Below are 27073 nucleotides of genomic sequence, written 5' to 3'. Positions count from 1 at the left end.
GGAAGTGCACTTACCATCACATTTTATCAAAAAGCTGCTGCCTAAAAAATGCCAAAAGACAGTAGAATTTTAACAGTGCCAACCAAAACAGAACCTATCAATGTTTATTTAAGTTATATTTGAACTAGGCTTTTTTCTCATGCATGATCTAAAGACGTAGAATTAATGGAAGTGAATCTTACTGCAAATAAGAATGTAAGTGAAAGTAGGTATATAAATATGTGCATTTCCTGTGGTTTACGTGTTTAAAATGATGATCAATCAGCATCCTGAGGGTCATATATGAACTACTTAGCTTCATAATAAGACCACAGACATAACGTCAGGAATAGGAACTGAAAATATCATCAATAAATAATATTTATTGGACTCCCGCTATGTTCCAGGGACTATGCTAATTGCTTTACATGTATTTTTCTCATTTAAACTTTACTGCATCCATACAAATGAGGAAACAGGGCTAAAAGAAATTAGGTAAGTTATCCAAGGTCATATAGCTAATAAATGGTAGAGGCAGGATTCATTTCCAACAATATCTGACTGTGAATTATTCCCACTCAGTGTTTCATTTATACATGCAGTAAGAATGTCCTTCCCAACCTGATTTACTCCAACCAGCCCTTTCTCCACCCCTGGACTTAGTTTGGGAAAGCTGTTCATGTGCAAAGATGATTCAAGGGCAGAGACAGCTGCTGAGGCTGTGACATTTGAATTTGTGCACACACAGTATAGTATGTGACTCAGTATGTGATGATGAAGTGAGAGAGACACAGATCCAGGAAGTTAACTCCCATCTCACCCTCACAATCAGCATCATTACAAGCCTACCCAGGGAAGTGTTGCAGCAAGACTATGCCCTCCCGGGTACTTCATACACTAAGAAGAAGCAGCTATTTATCTGCAGAGTGTCTTCCATCTACCACCACTGTGGCATAAGGTCACAGTCTCAGATGCTGCCCTGCTCCCCTGCCTCTGCTTCCTGTGAAATGGTCACTTAAGTTCTCCTCTTAGCCTGCAGTTGGAAAGCTCCAAATGAAGGTGTAGTGTCTGATTATGAACTCTGGTGCTAATTAATCTTCCCCCTGTTAAATCCCTCAAACTGGTACTCCACTCCACCTTCAGCACTGCTCAGGTCACATAAATTTTGTTCAAAGAGACTAAATCAGTCTCTATTCATCAAGCTATTGTTTATACTATTAAAGGCTAGACATAATTCATAGTCATTAAGAGGAGGTTGATACATAATGATGCCATTAACAAAAAAAATGAGCTAGATATATTATATATCATCAAGTAAAAAAAGTAGATTATACAAAATATGTATATAAAATAAAATAGTAAAAACATTCTACTAATATTTTTAGTTTTACTGAATTGGCACTCATGTAAAAGGGCTGCTCACCCCTAGAAATAATGATATCAGAGGCACCTCACATCTTTCTTCCTGCCACAGGTCCTGAAATTCTCCCATCAGCCATTTCCTTGTATTAAGAAAATTTCCTCCAAAAGGCCCCTATATATTCTGCATATATTTTGAGAAAAGACCTGTTCCCTGAAGGAGGGGAGAGACTTCTCTTGGTTTCTTATATGGGTTAATTTAGACTAGATAATTCTGCTTACATAGAGCAAGGAACATATGTACCACTGCACAGTTAGATGAATTTTAGGGAGAAGACACCAACCATCAGGTTTGTGGAACAGACCAAAGGAAAAGGCAGCCAGCATAGCTTCCTGCCAAGATCAGTTCCCTCTATCTCTACTTCTCATAGCTGAGGTCACTTCTCCCTCACGTTCAGGCACAGCCCTCTTTCTTATCTTTCCCCCAACCAGGTTCAGGAACTAATCCCAATTTCATTCAGGGAGAATTTAAGTTGTGCTATCTAAATCATTTCTCCTCAGAAGTGTGGTCCAAGTACCAATAGTTTTGGCATCTCCGGGAGCTTGTTAGAAATGCAGAATCTCAGCCCTACTCCATACCTACTAAATCAAAATCTGCATTTTTAACAAGATTCCTGGGTGTTTCATTTGTACAATAAAATTGGAGAAGGATTTAATGTTGTATCTCCATGAGATGATGGATGGTCACTAAACTTACTGTGGTAATCATTTCACGATACATGTAAGTCAAATCATCATGCTATACACCTTAAACTTATACAGTACTGTCTGTCAATTATATCTTAATAAAACTGAAAAAAAAATTGGATAAATAGATAAATTTCTTAAAAAAGATTGAAGAAGCATCTCTGTAGGTCAGTTCTCACATGAGCGAGCATCAGGTCACTTTGCTCCTGGCCCTTTACCCTTGAATCATGACATGCTCCAGGACTAAACTTTACCTCCATCTTATAAGTGGTGCCTTGCCTATTAAAGAGTTTAAGGTTCCAGTCACTTTCATACTGCGATCCTGTTTAGCTCTGGTCCTCTCCCAGCATTGGAGCAATGCTTTGACTCAGAGCCCCAGCCTTAATTTTAGCCCAGCTGGTAGACATCTTGGATAATGGACCTATAACACTTTTGTTCTTCATGGTCCACCCAGAATTCTCCCTTCCCCACTGTCAAACTGACCTATGCTGCTTCTGCACCTTCCAGCCAAACCAGTAGCACAAAAGTCCATCTTCTAAAGAGTTTCGGAAAAGAACTCCTTGTCTCTGTCACTGGTTAACCCTCACTGCCAAGAAGCTCTTCCTTGTGTTGCTTTGTGAGCCTTTTCACGCTTGTTCTTTCCTCTGTAGAGATAGCAACCAGCTTATCAGCTTCTTCTTTGAACCATTATTAACCCATTTCTCACCCTGCTCTTCACATCTTGTAAATCACTGGACAAATCATTGTTTCCAGCTAGCCTGGAGGAATGAAAGGAGATGCCCGTGTACTCACAAAAGGTTGCCATCGGCACAGGCCTGCACTAGCTCTTATCTACAATTGAGTGCTGAAAGAAGAGAAAGTATTACATATAGGAAATACAAGCTTTTAGCCTGATCCAGTGATTTTCTTTTCATTTTTACATGGTTTTAGAAAATGACTATTTTGCTTCACTACTATGACAAATAATAATGATACAAATGATTTTTAAAGCTCTCCATTGCTTCCCATACGCTTTCACTCCAGCACCTCAATTTATCCCTTATGTCTTTGGGAGGCAGAAAAGACATTTAATAACAGAGAAGACTGAGGCTCGGAGAGGTTAAGTGATTTTTTGAAAGTTCAAGCTGCTACCTGAACCGAAGTTTCCTCATTTCAGATCCATCACAATTTTCAGCACAACGTGCTGCCTCCTATTAAACTATGTTCAAAAACTTCTTAAGGGCTTCCCTGGTGGCGTAGTGGTTGAGAATCCGCCTGCCAGTGTAGGGGACACAGATTCGAGCCCTGGTCTGGGAAGATCCCACATGCCACAGAGTAACTAAGCCCGTGCTCCACAGCTACTGAAGCCCGCGCGCCTAGAGCCCGTGCTCCGCAACAAGAGAAGCCACCACAGTGAGAAGCCCGCGCGCCGCAACGAAAAGTAACCCGCACTCGCCACAGCTAGAGAAAGCCCACACGCAGCAATGAAGACCCAATGCAGCCAAAAATTAATTAATTTTTACAAAAAAACTTCTTAAGCATGCAAGGATAGGAATGCTCGCAGCTCCCAAAGCTCTGCTCAGCATTTCAGGAATGTAATTTGAGAAAAATAATTATCAGAACAAATAAGAAATTCATAATATTTTCACTTAATTACTGCTTGAGGTACATCTAGTACTTGCAAATTACCTTAGATTTTTAGATGGATTATGCTTTCAGGGAGCTGAATATTTTGCAGGTCAAATATAAAATCGAGCAGCCAATATACTAAGAGCCAAACTGAAGTCCGAGAATGCAGAATATATTTTGCTTTGTGTCATGTACCAAATGACTAATAGGCAGCAAGGGCTTTCAGGGTTATAATTTTACCCCAAGGTTCTGGTAACTACATGAAATCCTTGAGTGGTTTATGATATCATAAGGTGAAATTATAGTTCCCCATGGGCAAAAGTTGTTGAAATGCTTTCAGCCATTGAGTACCATAACTAGCCTGTCCTCTATAGCAATTATAGGAAAAACTATATTAAATGCCTAGTCATACTGACTAATGACTTTAAATATAGAAATTATTTTTTAAAATGAGAATGGCAGGCAGGCGATTCATTCATCCACCCATTCCATAAATATGTATGTCACCCCATGTCTGCCACTAAGATAAGGCCTGGGGTTACAACAGCAGACAAGCCAAATCCCAAAGCCTCCCCTTGGAGAACTTTCATTCTAGCAGGGGAATCAGACATTAAATGACCATAATTATGAGACAAGCGTTATGATGATGAACAGAGTGCTATGCCAGTGTATTATAGGAAGCTTACCAACTTGGGGGTGGGGGGAGCAGGAGACACATCAGAGAAGGCCTCCTCGAGGAAGTAAACATAGAGCTGAATGAACTCTGAATGATGAAACAGAACTATGAAGGATAAGAGGAGAGGAAAGCTCATTCTTAAGCAGATAATGAGAGTGAGAGAGAAAAAAAGAGACCTTGAAAGGAGAACACAGAAATCTAACCTCCTTCCAGATGATGAGAATGGCTGTGTGGATATGCTATAGGAAAAAGCGGGAAAGAATCAGAAAATAATGTAGCCTAGACATTAGCAAGAAATATGCATATTATATATATAATACACATATACATAATATGTATACACATATATAACATAATGACATATAATATAATATATAATATATGTGTATACATATTTCTTATGTATATGTATATTCCATATGCTAATATATGATATATGTCTTGTTATAATATACATTTATAATATATATGTTATATGCTTATATATTATATGTGTATATGTCATAATATATTGTGTATATTTGCATATTATATATGTGTATATAATGAGAAACATAGTATATATAGTACAGTCTATGATATATGTATATTTTATATATGTGTGTATGGATGCCTATATGTGCGTGTGTATGTACCAGAACAGAATTTGTAATGAGAAAACACCTAGCCATTTTCTATAAAATGCCTGATCTCCAGTCACAAAAGAAAAGAATAAGATTTAAAGACTATAGAGATAATATTCAAAGGGTAACTAATCAGGATGATAAGCTCATAAAACATTGTATTGAATAGAATAAAGGTACAAAATTCTAAAAGAGACCAAGAGGTTATTCCGTGTGAAATATTTACCTAATGAAGATGTCATTCATTTTGGACAAGAATGTAAAGATTGTCACCAAGTGGAAAAGCCGAGAAAGAGCTACTGACCATACAAGACAGTTCTCAACAATATTTCAATATCATTGCAAACAATTAATTGTATTATTATTTTAAGTGATAATACAATTTTCATTTGTATCAAACTTTACAATATACCTAATATTTTCTCAGCTTAGTGACTAGGTACATTGGCAGTATTTTAGCATAGGTAAAACATAAATAAATTATCTAAAGTCATACACATAAAACAAAAAATAGCCACAAAAAAGATTATGTTTCAGAATATCAAACTATACCAATAATAGGTGGAAGGGAAAAACAAGTTAGAGACACAAACCAATAGAACAAAACACTTACTACATACGTGCCCCAAGTTCTAAATAGATATTCTCAGATATGGGAAGAATTGGTTTTGGTTTTATGATAATTATTAGTAATTCTGATCCCCAAAAGTTGGTTTCATTTTTTTTGTCTCAATACTGTGTCATTTACAAGAGACACACTTAAAACAGATCTAAGCTAAAGAATTAAAACCACGATTACTATAGTTCAAAAAGTATAGAAATTATTTTTAAATGTATTTTGTCACTTTAGAGTTCATTATAAATTTGAAAGTAGTAAAAGTAACCTAAATATTTATTTCCACTGTGAAAAGCTGTGTGCTAACCAAGCACTACAGTGAAACTCTGAAACTAATGAAATATTTTAACCATTTTTGCACTAAATGCTATAACATGGTTGTACAGAGAATCTAGCCTTTGGGAATTATAATTCTTTTACAGTTGTACTCAAATGTCATTCCTGAGACAAGTGGCATGTGATGACTGAAGTTTTAATAGCCATCCATACTTGGAATATTTTATGCATTAATACTTGGAGTAAAAATGAACAGCATTTTCCAAATACAATAACTCAAGAAATAAATAGAGGCATTTGTGCAAATGTTTCATTTTTGAAAATCACCTTGGGCTGAGTCAAACCATGGAAAATTTTAGCTCAAAGGAAAGTTCTACCTCCCTTTAATCCCCCCTAAAAAATCATAAGGATGTGAAAACAGGATTATAATGGAAGCTGTCTTGCAACATTAACCGCAATGTTCATTCCCCTAAGAGCCATAATTCATGGCTGTTCTACAGCCTTTTTCTTTCAGCAATTATGCATATTAGAGGAAAGTCTGAATACATAAAAACTAAATGCTGATAGAAAACCAAGCCTCATAAAAGAAAAGTTTACTTGACCAGTTGGCTTTGAAGGAAAATATGAAAGCCAGTTTGTCCCAGGTGTCCCCTGGTCCAAGGAGGTTGGGAAAAGCACGTAAACCACAGTCACGGGGCATGACACAAGGCTTACTGCCTGGGACCCCTGATCAACCCACTGGTGGTCAGTTCCATCCCTAGGGGACTGTGTCTTCGGTGGGAACAGAATACTGGGAACTGCTGGCTCTCCAGGGAATTCAATGCAAAAATTGCTCTTCTAAATTGACAAACTGCTACACAGAACCCCTCAAACCCACTCTTTCCTTTTCTCTTCTCCCTCTCTTATTCAGAGGTTTATGGGGTGACATAAAAGCATCTCATGGGAATTGCCCCATGCCATTTTGATCATTTTTGTATACAGAGCCTGGTACTTGATAAACATTTGCTGACAAAAATGAAAGACCTCTAAATCCTGTTTCAAGTCAGAAAACTTGTATTTGAATCTTGTCTCTGGGAAATAACTGGGCTTTGTGATCCTGGGCAAGTTACTTAAACTCCAAGCCTCAGATTCCTCACCTAAGAAATAGACTTGAAAATAATACCTACTCATAGCCCTGTCTTTTTGCAATTATGAGATAATGTGTATAAAATTTCTGAACACAGTGGCTGGCCAGTATCAGTGCTCTGTAATTATTTGTTAAATCTAAATTCTCCAGAGTTGTAGATGACCATAATCCCAGATGACCAGATGAATGAAGAAGAACAGATTATATCTAATATAAGGGCTGAGGATCCACTCTAGCTATTTTTCTCATACCTCTAACTTTAGGCCAAGAACAACTGCATCCTTGACTTCTCCCGGAAGAATTACAGCCAACAGTCATGGCATTCAGGATTTATGCTTTGACATACATCTTCAAAATAAAGCTTATGACCATTTCCAAATGAGAAATCTCAGAAGCAGCCCAGAAGTATTACCAAGGAATATGAAATTTATTTATAGAATTTACAGACTTATAATAACCCTCCAAGCAAGTAGCATAAATTTCAAAATCTGAAGGGAAGACACCACACAAACACACACACACACACACACACACACACACACACACACACACACACACACAATGAATTTAATAAATCAGCCAGCAAGCTATTCTCTGTGCCTAGAGTCTATGTAAGATGTAAAGAATATTACACCCAATTATTGTTCTCAGAAAATGTATAATCAAGTTAAGATTAAACCCTGCAGTAAAACCAGGAAAGGAAGCGCATTCACCATTAAGTACCAAGTGAGGATGTCAATATCCCTGACCACCTCACCTGAATTTCTATCTCATCATACCATTTTTTTTCTTTCTTTCTTTAATGTGTCACTATCTGTAAGTATCTAGTTTGCCTTTTGTTAATCGTTTTTTTCCATTGGAGTAGAGACCTGTCCTATGTCACTCATGGTAATGGTACACAGTATATATAATATATATGTGCTGAATTAATGGATTCTTTGTTCTTGAACCTTCACCTGACCTAGGGATCCTAACTTAGATAGCAGGCAAAACCAAATCAGAAATATGCTTAAAATCATTCAGCAAGAAATTATTCCTTTCTTCTATCATGTTCTTCTATCAATTACTATAATTCTAAAAATATTAATGAGGGCAATATGATGATTTCTAAAAGAGTTCAAAGAAAATCATATTCCCTTCAGAAACACATGCAAATAAACAACTAATTGCTCTGCAATGTGATTAATGAAATAATAAAAATATGCAAAAGGGAGAGGTGGCACCCACAAGGATAGTTAACTCTTTCTTGGGAAGATCAGAGAAGGCTTCTGAAAAGAGATGGTACCTAATCTGGATTTTAAAGGAAGAATAGGAGGAACAAAAATAGGAATTCCACGCAAAGGTAACAGCATGTATAAATGCAAAAAGGCAAAATTGGGCCAAATAACATGAGCACCAGGCTTAGAGGTAGAGTCTTAGTTAAATTTGTGGATTCTCATTTATAGTTATTACCACTGTATCACTGTATCAATTTCCTGTTACTACAGTAATACCACATAACAAGCAGCCATAAACATCAGTGGCATACAACAAAAAAATTTATATAGCTCACAAGTTTGCAAGGTTTGGCTGACCTAGTACAGGCTTACTTATGTATCTGGGGGCAGGTAGCTGTGGACTGATCTGGGGTGGCTTTAATATTTGCTGGGGTGACCTGGCTCTACTCCACATGTCTCATCATCCAGCAGGCAAACCAGGCATGTCCTTTTCGTGGTGACAGCAGAGGGTTATAGCACAAGCAGAAAAGTACAAGCACTTTTCTGAGACTGTTCTAACATCATGTCTGCTAACACTCCAATGACCAAAGTAAGTCACCTGCTAGGGACCAGAGTCCAAGAGGGAGGGCACTCATGGTGAAATGGCAAAGGAAGTGAATCAAAGAGGGGAGAAGAATTGGAGCTATTAATACAATCAATAGACTGCACCCACTTAATCTCTCCTGAGTTTGGTTTCCTATTCTATAATGGAGAACACAACAATTCCTTCCTCCTGAAACCCAGGATTGTTGGGAGGAAATGTATGGAAGGCTTTTTTGAAGTTCTTTAGCTGAAAATAAATAGACAAATACAAAAAAAACTTACTATAGAAATCTAAGAGATTGGGGTCACTCTGTTTGTGGCTTGCAGGCCAGCTAACTCCATATTTAGGCTTAAACTCCTATTTCATGTTCGTTAAAACAGTAGTCTCAAACAAGTTAGAACATTTTCCAGGCTGTAATCAGAAAAGGACATCTGAATACCAAATTCTGCCCCTTAGAGACTGAGGTAAGCTCAAGAATATGCATGATGACACCTAAAATAACAGCAATGGCTACTACTGGAGGAGGCTTGTAGAATCAGGAAGGAAAAAGAGCTACTATAATGTTCTATGCTATAAAACTTCTGTTTGCATTTTACAGTGAGAATAGATTCATGTTCTCTTGTGGCATTAAGTAAATGAGTGTTTTTTTCATAAAGTGAAACTAGTTAAGTTTTTCCATAATTTCCATTTGAACAGCTTAAACATTGATCTGGATATTCAAGGTTGTTTCTGTTCAATTTTCATCCTTAAATATTACCTATTTAGTCACGCTTTATTTTTATTAATATGACTCATGTTATCTCAAAAGTCCAAGAAACTAGGTTCTGGTTCCAACTTTGTCATAATCAAGTCTTTGACCTTGGGCAAGTCATTTAACCCTGATCAACTCTATTTCTTCATCTGCAAATTAAGGATTATGAATTAAATGGTTCTAAGATCACCTTGGGTCTAACATTCTATAGTTCTCAGAAGAAATGGTCTATTTTTTCAGATAAGCCCACTTATCTGAAAATTAACCTTCAGAATATGAACCCAAAAAAAGAGGAAGAGTTAATTCAGAGTTCAATAAGTGACCAAATTTTATAAATCAATATTTGTAGTTAAAAATATTTTACTAGTTTTTAATGTACACTGATGTTAACAGATGATCTTAAAACAATCAAATAGCTTCCACTTACAATTACTTCTAAACTGATGAGATACATTTAACTTATCTTTTTAAACTCAGTGTAGATTAATTAACACCATGAATTTTTGGTTCTGAGCAAACTGTTTTTTCTTTCCACTCTGGGCATAGTCATTCATCAAACACTTAAAAGCATTTACTGCTACTATCTAGACAGTAGAAAAAGTTCCTGGACCTGCTTTTTCAGTTTGCATCAAGCCAGTTTCTGCATATGAATTATAAACTCCTCAATTCATGCTCCTAGTTTGTTTGTGAGAATTACTCAAGATAGTGGAATTTAGAACTTGCATTCAGGTTAAATTCTAGAGGCAGCACACAAGTTCAATCTGTTAAATGTGTGTATGACATAGTTCCACTTAGCTATCTAATCTTGGTCATGTTGCTTAATCTTGCTGATCTTCATTTTTCTCAACTGCAAACTAAGTGAATCACTGCATGTCACTTTTATTGCTGTATGAAAATTTTCTGAAATTTGCAAAAGAAGGAGAAAGAAAATGCCTCTTTAACTCAGCTGACTGCTACGCGCTGGTGCTTGGCTCACAAAGCAAAAATGCTACTTTAGTTGTGCTGCTCTTGTGATTCATTTAACAGGAGCAAGTGTGCTGAACAGAAGAGAAAGATAAGCAAACACCAGCTCACTCATAAACTGGGAGATGGTCTGAAATGGAAAAGCTGGCAGCAAGGCTACAGGCAGGCTGCCCTGGAGGAGGGGGAGTGAGGAGGTATCTTCTCCTGGATGCATATATTCAGGAGAGATGCTTGAATCTTTGAGAGCCCCTCCATCATAATGGCTCAGTCACTGATTCCCTGAGCACTCTAGAGCAAAGATAGATTGACTCTTCAGCCATGGCAAACAAAATTATTAAATACAGCCCAAGTCACCACCAAGAGCTAGCCTAAGGGAAAATTTAAGCAAGAGGAAAGCATTTCTCTTCTTTCTGTTATTCAGTAGTTTGTCTTTCTGCTTGTTTGATGCTTTGCTTTAGAGGATCTCTAAGAGGCTGGTTTCCTGGGGTCGATGCTGTGGGATTACTGACCTTTAGGCTAAACCTCCTACTGTACATTTGCATCCAGCCCACCCTGAATGAAGGCCCAATTGGACATACTTTAATATTTAATTATTCTGTTATATAATTAAATAAAAAATGGCATTAAAACAAGTCCCTGTGCCATAAGGATTTGGGTAGAGTTGTGCCAAAAAGCTTACATCACTAGACTGCAGGTAAATTTATAGCTGTTTTCATTCATTTGCATTTAATCAGCCCAGAGTTGCTGAGTCTAGGTTCAGCAAGCACCTTACTGCCTGCTCAGTCTGCAGGGTACAGTACTGCTGGTGATGCGCAATGACTCAAGTGAGAAGTTTGAGTTCCACAGTCCACAGGTCATTTTTCACCTTGAAGTTTGGCTGGATAGCAAGTCAATTATATAAACAAAAAGACAGGGTTGTCCTGATGCCATGAGCTGAATGGAATCCTCCCATTTTCTGTAAGAGGTGTCGGTTCTGGCCTCAGCTGACCTGGTTCAAACTTCAATTCTGTCACAGTGGAATTACATATTTAGAGGAATTATGGTTCTAAAGTAATTGCACTGTGATCATAATTACCTTTGAAAATCCCATTAAGACAATAATTTTACCTGTAGCTGGGTTCTAGAGTCAGCTGATAAGTGGGTATAACAACAGCATGGGCTGAAGAGCCTGGGGAAAGTTCTTTCAACTTTCTGAACTTGCCCACAACCATGAACTAGAGCTATTAACAGAACCCATCTCATAGGGATATAGGAAGGCTGAAATGAGATTATGAGTATGGAGGGCCATGCATGTAATCAACACAACAGATAGCTACTAGTATTAAGAAGTTGTTAGGGACTAATTAAGCTCCCCCATTGGCTGTTGGGCTACATGTACAATGGCTGAACTCTTTCAGTTAGCCGCTTTACATATAAGGGAACTGATTCTCACAGCAATTAAGGGAATAGCTGGTAAAGCCAAAAACTTTTGTGCTATGTATAATGGTAGTCAAGAGCATAAATAATGGAGCAACACAGACTGCCCAGTTCTGTCATTTACTGGCTCCATAAGCTTAGACAAGTTAGTTAGTTGCTCTGCGCCTCAGGCTGCTCACCTATAAAATGGATATGATAGAATCAACCTCATATGATTGTTGTAAGGATTATAAAAGTTAGTATCTCCAAAGTATTTAAACAATGCCTGGCACAGGGTGAGCTACATCATCATCGTCATCACCACCAATGTGATTATTATTATTCTATGTCTCTGTATTTGGAAACACCATTAGTGTTATAGTACCCATAGTGAAATAATTAATCTGGCATATAAGGGAGAAATGGACATAGCTCCAAAAGATCACACAGCATAAAATGGGATTTGAAGGGGATTTTGAATAAATTGGAATGGTCTCAGTGAACTGAAAAGGGTAGCCTGCTCCAGATGAATAGAATGACACGTTAGACCAGGGTCAGAGAAGAAGCAAAACAAAGTGAATTTCATCAAAGAAAGGGAACAGTCAACAAAGACAGAGATTGAACATTTGTAGCAGAATAGCGATAATTCCCCTCTAGAAATCCTATAATATCTAGCTTTTAGACACTACAAAGACTATGATAATAGACCCTACCCTTGCATGACTATACATGAGACAGAGAAATACCAAGGACCTCCAGAGGCCTGGTAAATGAGTACCGTAGTGCCATTTATGGATGTTGCTGAGCAAATTTAACTCAGGAAATTATTTTTTAGAGAAGGACATAAAGACTGGAAACTTGTGGTTTCATAAATAGTAGATGGGAAAGTGTTGTTGAACATAGCTTACTATAAAGAAGAAACAAAGAACAATTTTTTTTATCAGCCATACTCATTTGGGGAGGGGATTATACATTCAACAGGATTCTACTTGGGCCTGAGTTCAGGTTTTTCAAGCTCACCTTTGCATTATTTGTGTGACCTGGAGCAAGTCTCTTGTTCACCTTTTTCATCAGAGCCTAAGTCTCTTTATCGTATAGATCAGGAAGTAGTGCAGTGGAATGTTTACATACAAAGTCTCTGCAGCCCGACCAAGTTCAGAACCTTCCTATATTGGCTGAGTAATCTTGGGCAAGTTATTTAAACACATACCTTACTTCTTATGTGAAAGTTGGAGATGATAATAAATACCTCATAGGGTTGCTATGAGGCTTAAAATATACAATCCATGTTAAAGTTTTAGCACAATGCTTGACACATGGAAAGTTCTTAATAAATGCAAGATATATATAAAAATGAATGGACTAAATGATCTCTAGCATCTCCTGCAGCTACTCATCTTTCCTGTAGTCTGGACTCCTTATTTTTACAGCGTCCCTGACTTTGATACCCCTCTTCAAGTTCAGTCCCTAGCCCCCACCTGTAACCCAAGCGGAGTGGAAAAAAGAAGCATTAAGATGGCCAGTGTGGCAGCAGAGATGTGTGTGAAGATGTGGTGATGCCAGCAAGGGGAGGAAGGAGCAGGGAGGGCTCAGTTCTCCTACGGCCACTCCCAAGACAGCTAGGTATTGAACACAAATATTGGACCCCCAGGGATTCAAGGATGAATGTGCTTGTTTTAGGGAGCTTGGCTGATCCATCAAGCTTGTTTTAACCTTTATGAACAGAACACCCACAATAACCAAAAATGATATTAGCTGTTATTTTTTTATTATTATCATTATTATTACATATTCAAATAGATAGATTTGTTGGGTGGAACACAAAGGCACCCTTCCTATACAGAAGATATGCTTCAAGAGAAGTGATTTCCTTGTCACTGGAGACATTCAAGCGGAGACTTAACAGGCAAATAATAGTGACGTTATAAGTAAAGCCTTGCTACTTAACATCTGGTCCATGAACCAAGGTATCAGCATCACCTGGAAGCTTGTTACAAATGCAGATTCTCAGGCTCCAACCTAGACCTAATGAGTCAGAATCTACATTTTGAAGAAATTCCAAGTAATATATTTAGCTTTGCTATCAAAGATTCAAGCATCAGTGAACAGAGTAGATGACTTTTAAAGCCCCTCCGAACTCTGAGACCACCCTCTATTATACAGTCCATAGGTTTTAACTGGACATTATATTGGCACGGGGAGGAACTATGGTCCCAGTACCTAGTATATCCCATTCCATTGATGAAATTTAGAATGGTCTTTTCCACCCACCTCCAAAGGACATTTTACCAGATCTAGTGACTACATTCCACTCATACTTAAGTAACAATCTCAGATAAATACAAATGTAGAGCTTAAATGAAAATACTTAATATTGAGATTGTTTTTGAATCTAAATCAACATACCTACCATGGACAGAGCAGCTTGATTATTTCTTGAGTTTGCTTCCATCTTGTTTTGAGCCACTTCTCCGCTTTCTGCAAAATGTCTATCTGATTATTCTCCACACAGGTGCTCTGGGTAGAGTTCAGTATTCCATTAATGCTGAACAATTCACATACAAATACGTGGTTTAACCTTAGATATTTCCGCAAGGTCTGAAGAGGCTGACACAAATATAAACAGAATTGGAAGAGCTGGTGAAATATTTAGCTGAAACTTTAAAGAAATTTTTCTCTCTCTGGAACTTCCTGGTGATGCTTGTAATGCAGCTCAACTGCTTTAGCTCTTTGTATACTTTTATCCTCCCTCCTGGATGCAGGCTTTCTGACATCCTTGGCTCTTTGAATTACACACCACATGGACACAAAGGGCAGACTATGCTAGTCCATCCAATTGCATCAATAGCTTCTTAGATCCCTTTTCTGATTCTATTATTCTGTGACTGCTCAGTAGCTCATGCTTTTTTTTTTATTGGAACTCACACATAGAAATAAAAAAGAACATACTGTTTTGAAAGAATTAAGATACGAATTAAAGGAAAAAATTTAATATTTAAAAGGAAAGAAAGACAACATAAAGTGTGACAAAAGTATCTAATTTATAATGTATCTAACCTAAGAGAATTTGTGTTAATAATGAAGACTTATTACACCAATACTTATCAAACATCTGCTCTGTACCGTGTTTGCTGCATAATGATGATGATGATGATGAGAGTAATAGCAGCTAACATTTGTTGAGGACTTAGGACTACACGAATGAGACAGGCATAGGCCCAACCCTCATGGAAGCTTATAAGCTAGCAGGAAAAGTAGACATTGAACAAATAATCCCAAATGTTATTAATGCAATATGAAATTGCAGGGTACAATGGGAGGGTGCTACAGGTGGCCTAATCTAGTTTAGGGGTCAGTGAAGTCTTCTCTGAGGAAGTGACATTTAATTTTTTATTTTTTTTTTAACTTTTTATTTTATATTGGAGTATAGTCAATTAACAATGTTGTGATAGTTTCAGGTGCACAGCAAAGTGACTCAGTTATACATATACATGTATCCATTCTCCCCCAGACTCCCCTCCCATCCAGGCTGCCATATAACATTAAGCTGAGTTCCCTGTGCTATACAGTAGGTCCTTGTTGGTTATCCTTATTAAGTATAGCAGTGTGTACATGTCAATCCCAAACTCCTTAACTATCCCTTCCCTCTACCCTTCTCCAGCAAGTGACATTTTAGAGTTAGCTACACAAAGGGAAGTTAGGGTTGAGGAGGCAGAGCATCCCAGGCAGAATGAAGGCTATGGGCAAGAGCTCTGATCAAGCAAAAAGTATATGCTGGAAGAACTGAGAGAACTGGCTAAAGCTTAGAGGCCAGGGGGAGAGTGGGGAGAAGAGGCTGGAGAGAAGAAGACAGGAGAAGGATCATGCTGAGGCCACGTGAGGAATTTCAACTTCATCCCAAGGGCTATGGGGAGCCATTGATAGGTATTAAGCAAGTGAGTGACATGATCAGTTTTGGGCTCTAAGAAGATTATCCTGACTGGATTGGAGGGGAAGAGAGGGAATGTGCAGAGGGCAGAAACGATGGTGGCCTGGACTGGAGAAGTGGCAGTGTTTGTAATACATATCCAGGTTAGAGTGGGGTTCCTGTCAGACTAACAAAATTCTTCCTCCCATAGAACCTAGTTATTTATGTTAATGTTGAAGGAACTTTCCATTCTCAAAACTGCTCCTTCACAGGCATGAGAGCCATGTCAGGGAGATGTGGGAGCCCATTGTCAAAAGGCAGCGGGAAAACATGAAAAGGAGATAACACAAAGGGCTAGCTAGTCCTCCTCGGGAATTCCGAGCTTTGATCTGCTGGTTCACAACTCCCTCCAGTGTCTTGGGAAGGAGTGCTGTATTGATGCCTCAGCAAAGCAAAGAGGTCCAGAGTTTGCCTAGAAATAGTTCATGGGCCATAAAGATAGTGTCACAGCATAATGTGAGAAAATGGACTTCTAAAAAGGATTATTTTCATGTCTAAGACAAAAGTATTCTAATTACTGACCTAAGACCCTTTTACCTTAAAAGGAGGGTTCGTTTCAAAAGCTTGAGTTGTAAGCTATATCATTAGTCCCTTTTGTGCTTAGTAGGATGACAAAGCTCTCATCTCCCTGTGGGTTCAAAGAATCTGTCAGTCATTCATCAAGCATATTATTGAGCAACTACATGGTGAAAGGCATTGGAATACAACAGTTAATTAAATGTTTTACATAGACGTCCAGTCCAGTGAAGAAGCTGAAAGTCTAGACATTAAACTATTACACAATTAAATTTTAAAAGTGCAACTGTAATAAGTTCTACAAAAGAAAGGTATGTGTGCTATGAGGGCTTAGGAAAGGAGCATCTGGCCTAGACAGCAAATTAGGGACGTGATTACTCAGCTGAGAATAGAAGGATGAATAGAAGTTAAATGGGTGAAGAGAGGATAGAAGAATAGCGGTAAAATTAATTGATTTGACAAACATGTATAGAGCCCTTATCAGGTGCCAAGTGTCATAGTAGGTAACTGTGGTCCACAGATGAATGAAACCTGGTCTGCATGTTAGGGAAAAGAATAAGCTGAATCTTGCTAATGGCTAGCTATGAGAATTTGATTATTAATTTGCCCGAACCTCAGCATCTTAATATGTAAAATAAGAAAATAACATCTATCTTGCAGGATTATTGTGAGAATTCAAAATGTTCAAAGCCCTTAGCTCACTGACTGTCACAAAAGTAGCAAGTTTTGTAATGACCAGACCCAGAGTCAGTATGACATAGTGTCAGAAGCTCTGTTCATGGTGTTCAGAGCTCACTATTTTCCATCAGACTATCTGGGTTCAAATTCCAGATCCAACGTTTACTAGCTCTATGACCTTGGGCAAATAACAAACTTTCTAGTCTTTAGTTTCTTTATCTATAAAAGGAAGATAACAGAAATACCTCATAAGTTTCTTGGGAGGCTCAAAGGAGATAGGCATGAAAAGTGTGAAAGATGGCTAAATAAGTACCTAGCCTACATATTCTGTATATTCAAGGTGCTGTATCAGCACAGATAAATAAGCAGTAAATTATTTTTGTTTTTGTTCTTCCTGGATAGGAGGGTGAAGCTAGATAAGGCCAAAGACTTCACACAGAGAGTCTTGTTCTAGGCCTTAAACAATGAATAGGTGTTGGACAAACAGAATGCTGATAAATTTGCCTTGCTCAAGCTGTAGGGCTGCAGTTTGCTATTGTGAGAGCAGCCTAGGCCTACGGCTTAAGGAGAATATTTTAAAAGACTAGTGAGTTCATTCTAATAAACATCTCCTCTCCATTTGCTGCCATGAGCTGGAAGGCAGGGTGATGTGGTCGGTAACAGCGTGGGCTTTGAAGTCAAACAGACATGGGTTCTAATCCAGTCCCTTCTACTTATAGCTGTGTGATCTTATTACTTTTATTACTTACTCTTACTTATTACTTACTATATTTCTCTGAGCTTCAGTTGATTAATCTTTAAAAAGGAAGTATTAATAGAGCCCTCTTCATAAAATTTTTATGAGGATTAATCAAGATAATGCAGGTAAACATCATATTTGGCACATAATACTCAATAAATGTTAGCTATTATTATTGATGCCTCATTAAGGTCATGCTGGCATAAAACATTAGAATTTGTTCAGTGTATGGAACACAAGGGTTTGCCATATCACCTGCTCAACAGTGGGATGTCCAAAGAAATACCACAAACCAGGTGGTGAGTCCCTTTGTGGCAATGATTGCAGGTATTTACCTTTGTGGGCCCAGTAACTTTGAAAATTATACAAAGTTGCCTCCCCCAAATATTGAATAAATTAATGAGTGATTTATTTCACTGATTGTAAAATAAAGGTTTTTTTTACTTACAAACATAAGGCATGTTTCTATAAACAATCTATAAATAAATAAATACACCTGTAGTTTCACCATCAATGGAAGAACCATTGTTAATATCTTGATATATTTTTTTCCAAGACGTATGTGTGTGTGTGTGTGTGTGTGTGTGTGTGTGTGTGTACGTGTACATATATGATATCTGTGGGGGGGTCATAGCATTTAAAATAATTATATACATATTTAATTTTGATCAGACCATACAAAAGCTTTTTCTCAATTTGTCATATGCATTTGCTTTGTTTTATTAAATATGCTTCACAAACATGATTTATACATTAGATAACATTCTATAAGGATGTGGCATATAATTTATTTAACTATTGCCATATTGTTAGACCTCTGGTGTGTGTCAAAACTAATTAATCTTCAAATATAAGTTATTTGTTACCAAACTCAGTGATTTCTTAACCTGTAGGGGCTATAAACAACTTGAAAACCTAATTATTTAAAAAAATATGAAACTCTGTACTATCTTCCTTATAGAAGAAAATTACAAACACATATTTACAAAAAATGTTGCCTAGAATTTCAGGAGACTTATAAACTCCATGAAACCCATCAGTGAATTCCTGTCCCCAGGGCTTCAGTCAGAACCAATGATATCAAATATGTTAACACGAAGCAGAACAAAAAAGTTAAAGAACTTTAACATAACAATTGTGGAGAAGTATAATCTCTAATATACTGCTTACTACAGTACATTTGACTATTTTCATAATACAGCCCAATCCCAGTTCATTCTTATATTTTAAATAAGTCTAGATTCTATATTAACACTTCTGTACAACTTCCATGAACTATACTGCCTCATGTGCTGTATTCTTCTTATCCTTAGTGACAGAAAGCTTCTACAGGACTCCCAGTACACTGCCTCTCCTCACTGTGAGGTCTTACATTCTGGAGAACTGTGCCATTACTGGATCTATTCCTGCTACCCTCCTCCTCTGTTGCTCCTAATTGTCTTACATACCATTCCATTTGAGCAAATATAAAGCATGACTGGCAACACAGTCATTTAAAGGAAAGAGGTCATTTTGTAATTACACCAAAAACTCAACACACTTAAAATATACTGCAGCATAAAGACCAATAAACATAAAAGAGATGTATTCACTCTTTGGGGTCATGTATATTTCAATCTCAGGATGCAAGGTTTTAACTTGGCCTTTGTGTAGTTCTAACCAAGGAAAGGCACAATCTTTAATTTACTATCTTAACTTTATGCTTTGTCTGATAAGCAATTTTTAATACCAAGTTTGATCCTACACACCGTTTTATAGTTTCTAAAGAATTCTGACAGGTTCTCAATATAAAGGAGAAAGCTGTTTTGTACTTTGTGTTTGTTGTTTTCATCTGTTTGCTTCTGAAGATAGAACAATTATTTATGTGAAGATTGAACAGTTACTTATGTGAAAGCTTGTATGAAAGAGCATGTACACATGGCACATGGAAATTTGTTTATGACTGTGTGCATTTGAAAAATCCTAAGTCATTATTAGATTCCAAAGAATGATGGAAAAGAAAATTTTGAAAACAACTCTAAGAATAATTTGTATTAAAGACACTTCTTTTTCTGCCTCATAGCTACATCATCCCTCTCAAGGTTTCCGCTTTGGAACTGTCCGGGAAAGCAGTGCTGAAGATTATGTGAGGCAAAGCTTCCCAGAGATGCATGAGTATATGAGAAGATACAATGTACCAGACACACCCGATGGAGTGGAGCATCTGAAGTGAGTGTCAACCTCTTGCATCCTAAAAGTTGTCAATGAAAAAGAAGTCTTGCTATTGAGGTAGTGTTTGTCGGTTTTTTAAAATGACAGCTAAATATATCCATTGTGTGTTCAGTAATATCTCACACCATGTGAGATCCAGGAGGCAGTATGGAATAAGTGTGCATTTAATTATGTGACCTAGTTTACTAGTTCCTGCACAGTCCCAAGTTGGCCGTAGCTTTGATCAAAGTGCCAGTGCAGTCATTAGTGTAGCAGATGGTGGGGGAAGTAAATGTTGGTTTGACATCACTTGGGAAAACAATGGTGCTGAAATGATCAAACACTCAGGGAATGTGGCCAGAGGATAAAGTGCCCCAAAGCAACCCTTTCCTTCACAGTGAATCTCTAAGCATGTGGACTGTCTCCTCTTATCACAAGGAAGTGGACTTTATCTTAGAGCTTTCCTGTAGAAAGAAAATAAGATAAAAGGCAATGATTCCCATGCCTGCATCCTTCTCATCGGCATTTATGAGAAGCAATCAAGAGCAATCACTTTACCATGGCAGATTACCAGAGCCTGTAATTCAGTGAAGCTGAATGCAAAAGAGGTTGGTGCAGTTATGGGTCTGCTCATCTAGTCTGCCTGGGAGAAGGGGATGAATGGCTCCTGATAAGCACCACAGCATGCAGGCAAGCAGTCCTCTCCCTCCTGCCTGATGGTCTCAGGACAATGACATACATTCAAACTCCAGTCCCTAGAATTGTGCAGCACCAGGAAACTGGTTTCTCTATTGCCAAACACAATAATCTCCCCAAAGGACAACAAGACTTGGCACCTAAAATTTTTTTTAAGAAAGGGAAATAAATAATTTTATGGAACACAGGGGCTCTGTGTTTCTCAAGAGCTCTAGTAATCAGCCCCTAAAACAATTTTATGGACTAAGCTAGAGTCTAGAAAGGAAGCCTTGTGTTCTCAGATTTGCAGTTATATATAGTGTTGAAGCACTATGAAATGGCACTTGCAATTTTGCAAGAACATTAAAACATTAGAGTCCCTCTCTGACACAGAGTTTAGTGCTCCTTTGCCTCCCAGCTCCTCCTCTTTATCCTCTCCTTTAGGGAAATTCATGGCTGAGAAAAAGAATAAGATGTCAGGGAGACAGCGATGGCTCCCCGCTAGATAGTAATGGCTGACAAACTGGGCCCTTATGGCAGTGTGAAAGGGTGAGATAAGCCACTGCTGCAGTCTCCAGTTCCACTCCACTCAGGGTATTCATTTATTCTGGAGGCTTCACCCAGAAGGCCCAAGTGCTCAGAGTTGGCCCTCCTCTAGCCTGGGGAGAAGAAATTGTTAGGCAGGAAAACAGGCACAGATGAAGGAGCTGAGTTCCAAAAGAAGCAACTTGTCCATGGAAATACAGCTAGCAAGTGGCAGGGTCAGGACTAGAACCAGGTCTCTAGAATCCAACCACTGCTGCAGGCTAGTCTGGAAACCAAAACCGGAGAGTAGGTCCTTGGTGTTCAAAACACAGTCCATGTTTCAGCAGCATCCGTGTACCAGATAGCATTTGGGTGCATGTGAGAAATGCAAACTCTCAGGCCCTGTCCCGGAATCTGCATTTTAAAAAGCTCCCCAGGTGACTCATAGATTGAGGTGAAATTGGAACAGAGCTTATCATCAATGCCCTCTGCCTTCTTCTCTCTGGGCTTCTCTCTCCACTTTTGGCCCAGATAAAGCCTATGCTCTTAGCCACCACTCCCAACAACCAGTCTTCAAGTTACCCCCTGACATCCCAGTGCCCTGACCTGCAAGCACAACCCTTGGAGTCACCTATAAAGACAGGTTCCTGTGTTAAACCTGTCCCTCCCCTCTCCCATCAGAATTCCCCTGGGCTTCATCCTACTCACTTAAGGCCCTGCTTTCTGAGGTGACAGTATTCCAATAAATTAATCTCTAGTAAAGTATTAATTACTTTTAGTATGTTTATATCTGACTGGTTTTTGTGGTATATGTGTTATTAAATGAATGCTCAAAAAGACAGCATGATTTTATAATGGGAGAAACAACTGTAGGCCATGGCCATGCCAACTATAAGGATGATCCAACCAGTCTAGAAGGTCCTTATACCTGGATCAAACACTGCCACTTCCTCACCAGTGACTTAGGGCCCCATGGAAGTCTGTAAGCTAATTGCTTCTTGCCTTGCTATGCAATAGAGACCTGCCATAGATAACTTCACTTTGCAATTCAAAATCATGAGTTATTTAGGGATACCACTGAGATGGACCTCAGGAAATACTGGTTAGAAAAACTGAGCCCTAATTTTTTGTATTGTTATTGCTGCCACAAATATTTGCAGAGTATTAGTAAATGATAACTTGTTCCTGTGTAGCTCACAAGGTACATTCTGGTACTGTGAGAGTCAAGATTTGACTGGAGAAGCATCTTTCAGCTTGATTTTTATCTTACTGCCAGGATTCCATTAAGGTTCCTCATCTTCAGCTTCCAGGAGACAGTTTTTATCCCCAGCCCTTTTAGGAGCTTCCCACAGCTCTGGAGCTGGGAGATGTTTTTCATTTTCGCTAAAGTTAAACATAGGCCTCACTGTAACTTAAATTCAATATTCCTGGAAAAGGGATTTATTTTGAAGGGGCTATTTTACCTCCTAAAAAAGTAGAGAGAGGAAGCAATGGTCATTGGCACCAAGAAGGGAATTTGACCTACTTAATGTATGTCCATGTGTGGCTCAGACAAAGCCATCAAAAAGGTACTTGCCGCTCAATGATGAATCTTAGAGATGTCTAAGGGTGCCTTTCTCTTTTAGATTTTTGATGGGCCCTAGCCATGTTCTCCTCTGAGTTTAGAAGCTACTCCTATGTACTGAATTCCAACAGCCTCATTTTTGGCTCTAAGAGAGGGATGACTGGACCCAGATGGGATAGAGAAGAGTTGTTCTCTTTGCCAAGCTGTTTGGACAGCACTGAGGGTCAGAAAGCCTTTATTAAATGGATGTATGTCCTATATCTTTCCAAAAAAAGTTTGAGGTAGCTGAAAACAAGAGTCATTGCATACACCTTAAACATTTCCCTTTGAAACTCATCCTCCCTTGCCACCTTTGTAAGTGGAGCTCAGCCAGTGCTGACTGCCTTCCTTGGGACCATCTCTGTGCCTATGTCCAAAGACTGGGGAGAACACATGAAGGATGCACAAGGATGTCTGTTGGCACCTTGAGCCCAGCCCACAGCTGACTCACTGATATAGTCCAGAAACACCTGCCTTTAAATGATTTTTGCCTGAACTGCCTCCTGGGATGGGAGTGAAACATGAGTCTCTGGAGATATATTAATAAATCAGATTACAAAGATCTATTACATATGCGTCCCATTCCATTTATTGAACACCAGCCTATGGACTTTAAAGAGACCTGAACTCCCTTTTCCCCAAGAGTGCTGGATCTCTTATTTGCACTTCCTTAATATGTACTCCCAAATATGAAATAATGCCTGATCTCTGAAGAATATGATAGTGATCATGACAGAAAGAATTAAGAATTTTCACACACTGATTAATGAGACCCCCAGCTCCAACACTTACTGGCTATGTAGACTGGATTAAGTTACTTTGACTCTTTGAGCCTGAATTTTTCCATATGCTAAAATGGGATACTACCACCCCCCTCAAGGTTATTATAAGGGGTAAAATGTATGGAGAACAATAAATACAATGCTTACACAAAGAAGTCATTCAGTTATTGTAAGAGAAATGAACCTTGACTATTTACCTTCCCATTCAATTCATAATCGCTCTGGTTTTGTTGTTGGATTTAGAAGTAATGAAAGAAACTGGTAGATGAATCCACTGGAAAGATGTCATGCTCTCTTATAAGAGTGTCTGTTTCCCCTGGTCTATTCTCTGCAGGTCAGTGAGATGTCAGCAAGGCAGAGCCAGCAGTTGCCCAGCTTGTACTGCCCTTATTGTTCAGGTTTCTGTTCCCTAAACAAAAGCCAGCTGTCAGCCTTAGGGTTTCCTGTCTATTAATGAATCATTTTTCACTTTTCTTCTCTTCGTCTTAAACATAGGAATGATCCAGAGAAACTAGATGCCTTCATTATGGACAAAGCCCTTCTGGATTATGAAGTGTCAGTAGACGCTGACTGCAAACTTCTAACTGTGGGGAAGCCATTTGCCATGGAAGGTATTAATCAGTCATTCTTGATTCACTTTTACTCGGAATGTGCTCAGTTTGCCAACCTAGCAAGTCACAAATGCCAGTGTCAGAGGCAAAGACCTATTCATCTTCCCTGTTTTCATTTTCAGCTCTTAAGCACTCAGCTATTAAGTTGCTGAAGTTAGGTATTTATTTTCTCCCTACTCCACAAACATATTGTTATCCAATTGTTAGAAAAACAACAATCAAAATGCCATTGTTATCCAAACAATGTTGCTTTAGATATCTGGGAGTGGTGACAGTGTAATAAATAGGAGTCCAGTTTTAATTTAATCTGTATTTTCTAATGTCCGAATCCTGTAATGAATCTGATGCTAAAACTAGAATGACTGCATTACAACTGGAAGGACCCCAGTGTTGATTTAATCCAATCTACTCAGTTTTATCCACAAGAAAGCCCAGAGACATTTTATCACTTTCTCATAATCACACAATTAGATGATAATACTGGAATTAGAATCCAAATCTCATGGCCCTTAAATAAATATTTCCACTAGTTGAAAAATAAGTAGAAAAAAATCAACTTTTGTGGTTTAGTAACCTCTAAGAGTCCTAAACAAAACCTTGTTTGGGACCTTGAGTTTGTCTTTCTTCCCACTGGCAGCAAATTTTTGCTTTCAATTTGGTCAACCAATCAATCAAACTTCAGGACCAAAGAAAGACTGCTTTGTCAGTAGCTCCTTGCATTCTGGACAACAGTTGATATATGGAGCTGGTAGCTTGAACCAGCAAATTTCACATCTCCCAGTTCCCAGCTTCCCTCCTCTGACAGTACATGCTGGCTCCCAAAACAGCCATACTCACTTGTCAGAAAGCACTTTGACTTGAAACAATCCCACGGGGGTGCCCAAGTCCTATTTCCAGAAAACTATACTTTCCTGTATGTTAACTAGTATATCGAGACTATTCAGATTCCAATTCCCCAACCACAGTTGGTCCCTGTCTCCCCTAAACACATCAGCAAATTTTTTACTTCAGTCTTCGTTTTTGTGATGAATGAGAATGTAACAGCTGATGCTGTTTCTTCGAGCCTTCTCCTAAGAGAAATCAATCCCCCCTCCAGGCAAAGCTACCTCCACCTGAACCAGGAATAGAACTCAGGAAGAGAGAGATTTAGTGGTAGGGATCTTCTATTAAGATGACAGTCTGACACAAGAGAGAGGAGATATAGGGATATATGTATATGTATAGCTGATTCACTATGTTATAAAGCAGAAACTAATACACCATTGTAAAGCAATTATACTCCAATAAAGATGTTAAAAAAAAAATGACAGTCTGATGTAGCAGGGCACAAAAAGAAAAGCCAAAGAAAAACTAGAAAACCAAAGAACATTCATTATATAAGCTCATTTTGATGTAACAGTGGGAAAATTCCCAGTTTTTGTGGCATCTAGGGATATGGAAGAGATGTTACTTTTTTTTTTCTGTCCTACATGCACTGGGTAATTGAGGCCCCTTTTGCCATTAGCAGCTGTTAACAATGAATTATCTGTAGTGGGCAAAAGAATGAAGGACTCTATTTTCCACCTTTGTCTTAGGGGGCAACTCTATCTTGTCAAAAGGCAGTGGTGAGATAGCTTGTTTGCCTCTGCTAGACCCCAGTGCCAGATGCCACACAGTTAACTCCCCACTGGTTTCCTGTTTACATTTCCATCTGTGCTCCTGAGACTTGGTGTCTTGCAGTTCCCATCATCTCCAGATACCGCATTGTTGTCAAAGGGGATAAATACAAAATGGCGCAAGGAAGTGCTCTCTCTGCAAGAGAGCAGAGAGACTACAGATTTGAATACAGAGAACGGTCTCGTCATTGTTGGCTTATTCTAAAAAAACCATTGCAGGTTTATTCTGGGTGAGGTGCAAATCAGAAATTTTAATTCAATACTGCCTCTGTGAACAAGTTTACAACCTAAAAGCAGAACTTTGTAAAACACAAAGGGAGGACACATAAGTTAAAAACAACATGATAGAGATACTAGTAAAAGTCTTGATTGCTGCTTTTAACAAAAAAGTTAATCTCATAGATTTTTATGGACTATTTCTCTCTCATGAAATTTTTAAAAAATATTATATGCTTCCCTTTAGCAACATTTAGATTCGTGAACTTATGAAAATGTGGACTTCATTATTAATTAATTAGACTTCATAGGCATAAATATATCATAAAAGCAATTTATGAACAATTTTTACCCACTTAGCTTACAGGAATGTTTCATATGTCTATCTGTATCCTGTCATAGGACCTAGTATAATGCAAAGCATATATCAGTTATGTAATAAATGATGTATTACGTATTATATAACTATTAGGTTGTATTTGAAATAAGTACCTAATTCACTTATTATTGTAGGTAATCAAAAGCACCCTGAAGGTCTGCATACACTTTCCAAAGTGCTTAAATGACTTCGGGAACTTAGGAAAGAAAACGGAGTCCATTGATTCCTTCATGCTGAATGTACATTCGCTCTCTGTAGTAACGACATTATACCAACTCGGTGTGACTACTGAATACCCCTCCCAACTTCACCATCCTGCATTTATTTAAGGCTTAACGGTCAAGTGCGACAAATGAAAGATAATAGTCCACATTGAGTTTGAAACCTTTTCGTAAGTCTTCAGTGCAGCAAACCAAAACTATTAAGAATTCAAGAGCATATGGAAAGTCTCTGGTCATATTAAAAACCATACACCAGGGACAAAAAGACATATTGTGCGCTCTGGAAAAAAAGAAAGTGCTGAGATAAATGAATACATGTCCCAAATTTATGCATTGGAGTTAGCTGACAGTAAAGGTCAAATGAGAAGAAAGAGTAATGGAACTGCACAGTACTGAT

At 38.2% G+C, this 27073-nt stretch overlaps 1 protein-coding gene across 2 annotated transcripts in view; it reads left to right on the top strand.

Moving 5' to 3' along the window:
* GRIN3A (glutamate ionotropic receptor NMDA type subunit 3A) overlaps positions 1-27073 on the top strand; it is a 155083-nt gene that overhangs the window by 83573 nt on the left and 44437 nt on the right. For both annotated transcript variants that reach the window (XM_007197094.3, XM_057549197.1), the window contains exons 4-5: positions 19882-20027; positions 24090-24205. In XM_007197094.3, the coding sequence (XP_007197156.2) occupies positions 19882-20027; positions 24090-24205 (262 nt within the window). The remainder of the gene's footprint in view (positions 1-19881; positions 20028-24089; positions 24206-27073) is intronic.

Source organism: Balaenoptera acutorostrata, chromosome 6 (genome assembly GCF_949987535.1).
Source record: "Balaenoptera acutorostrata chromosome 6, mBalAcu1.1, whole genome shotgun sequence".
NCBI lineage: Eukaryota > Metazoa > Chordata > Mammalia > Artiodactyla > Balaenopteridae > Balaenoptera > Balaenoptera acutorostrata.
The sequence above is the reverse complement of the archived record's forward strand: the minus strand, read 5'-3'. Positions and strand labels throughout refer to the sequence as shown.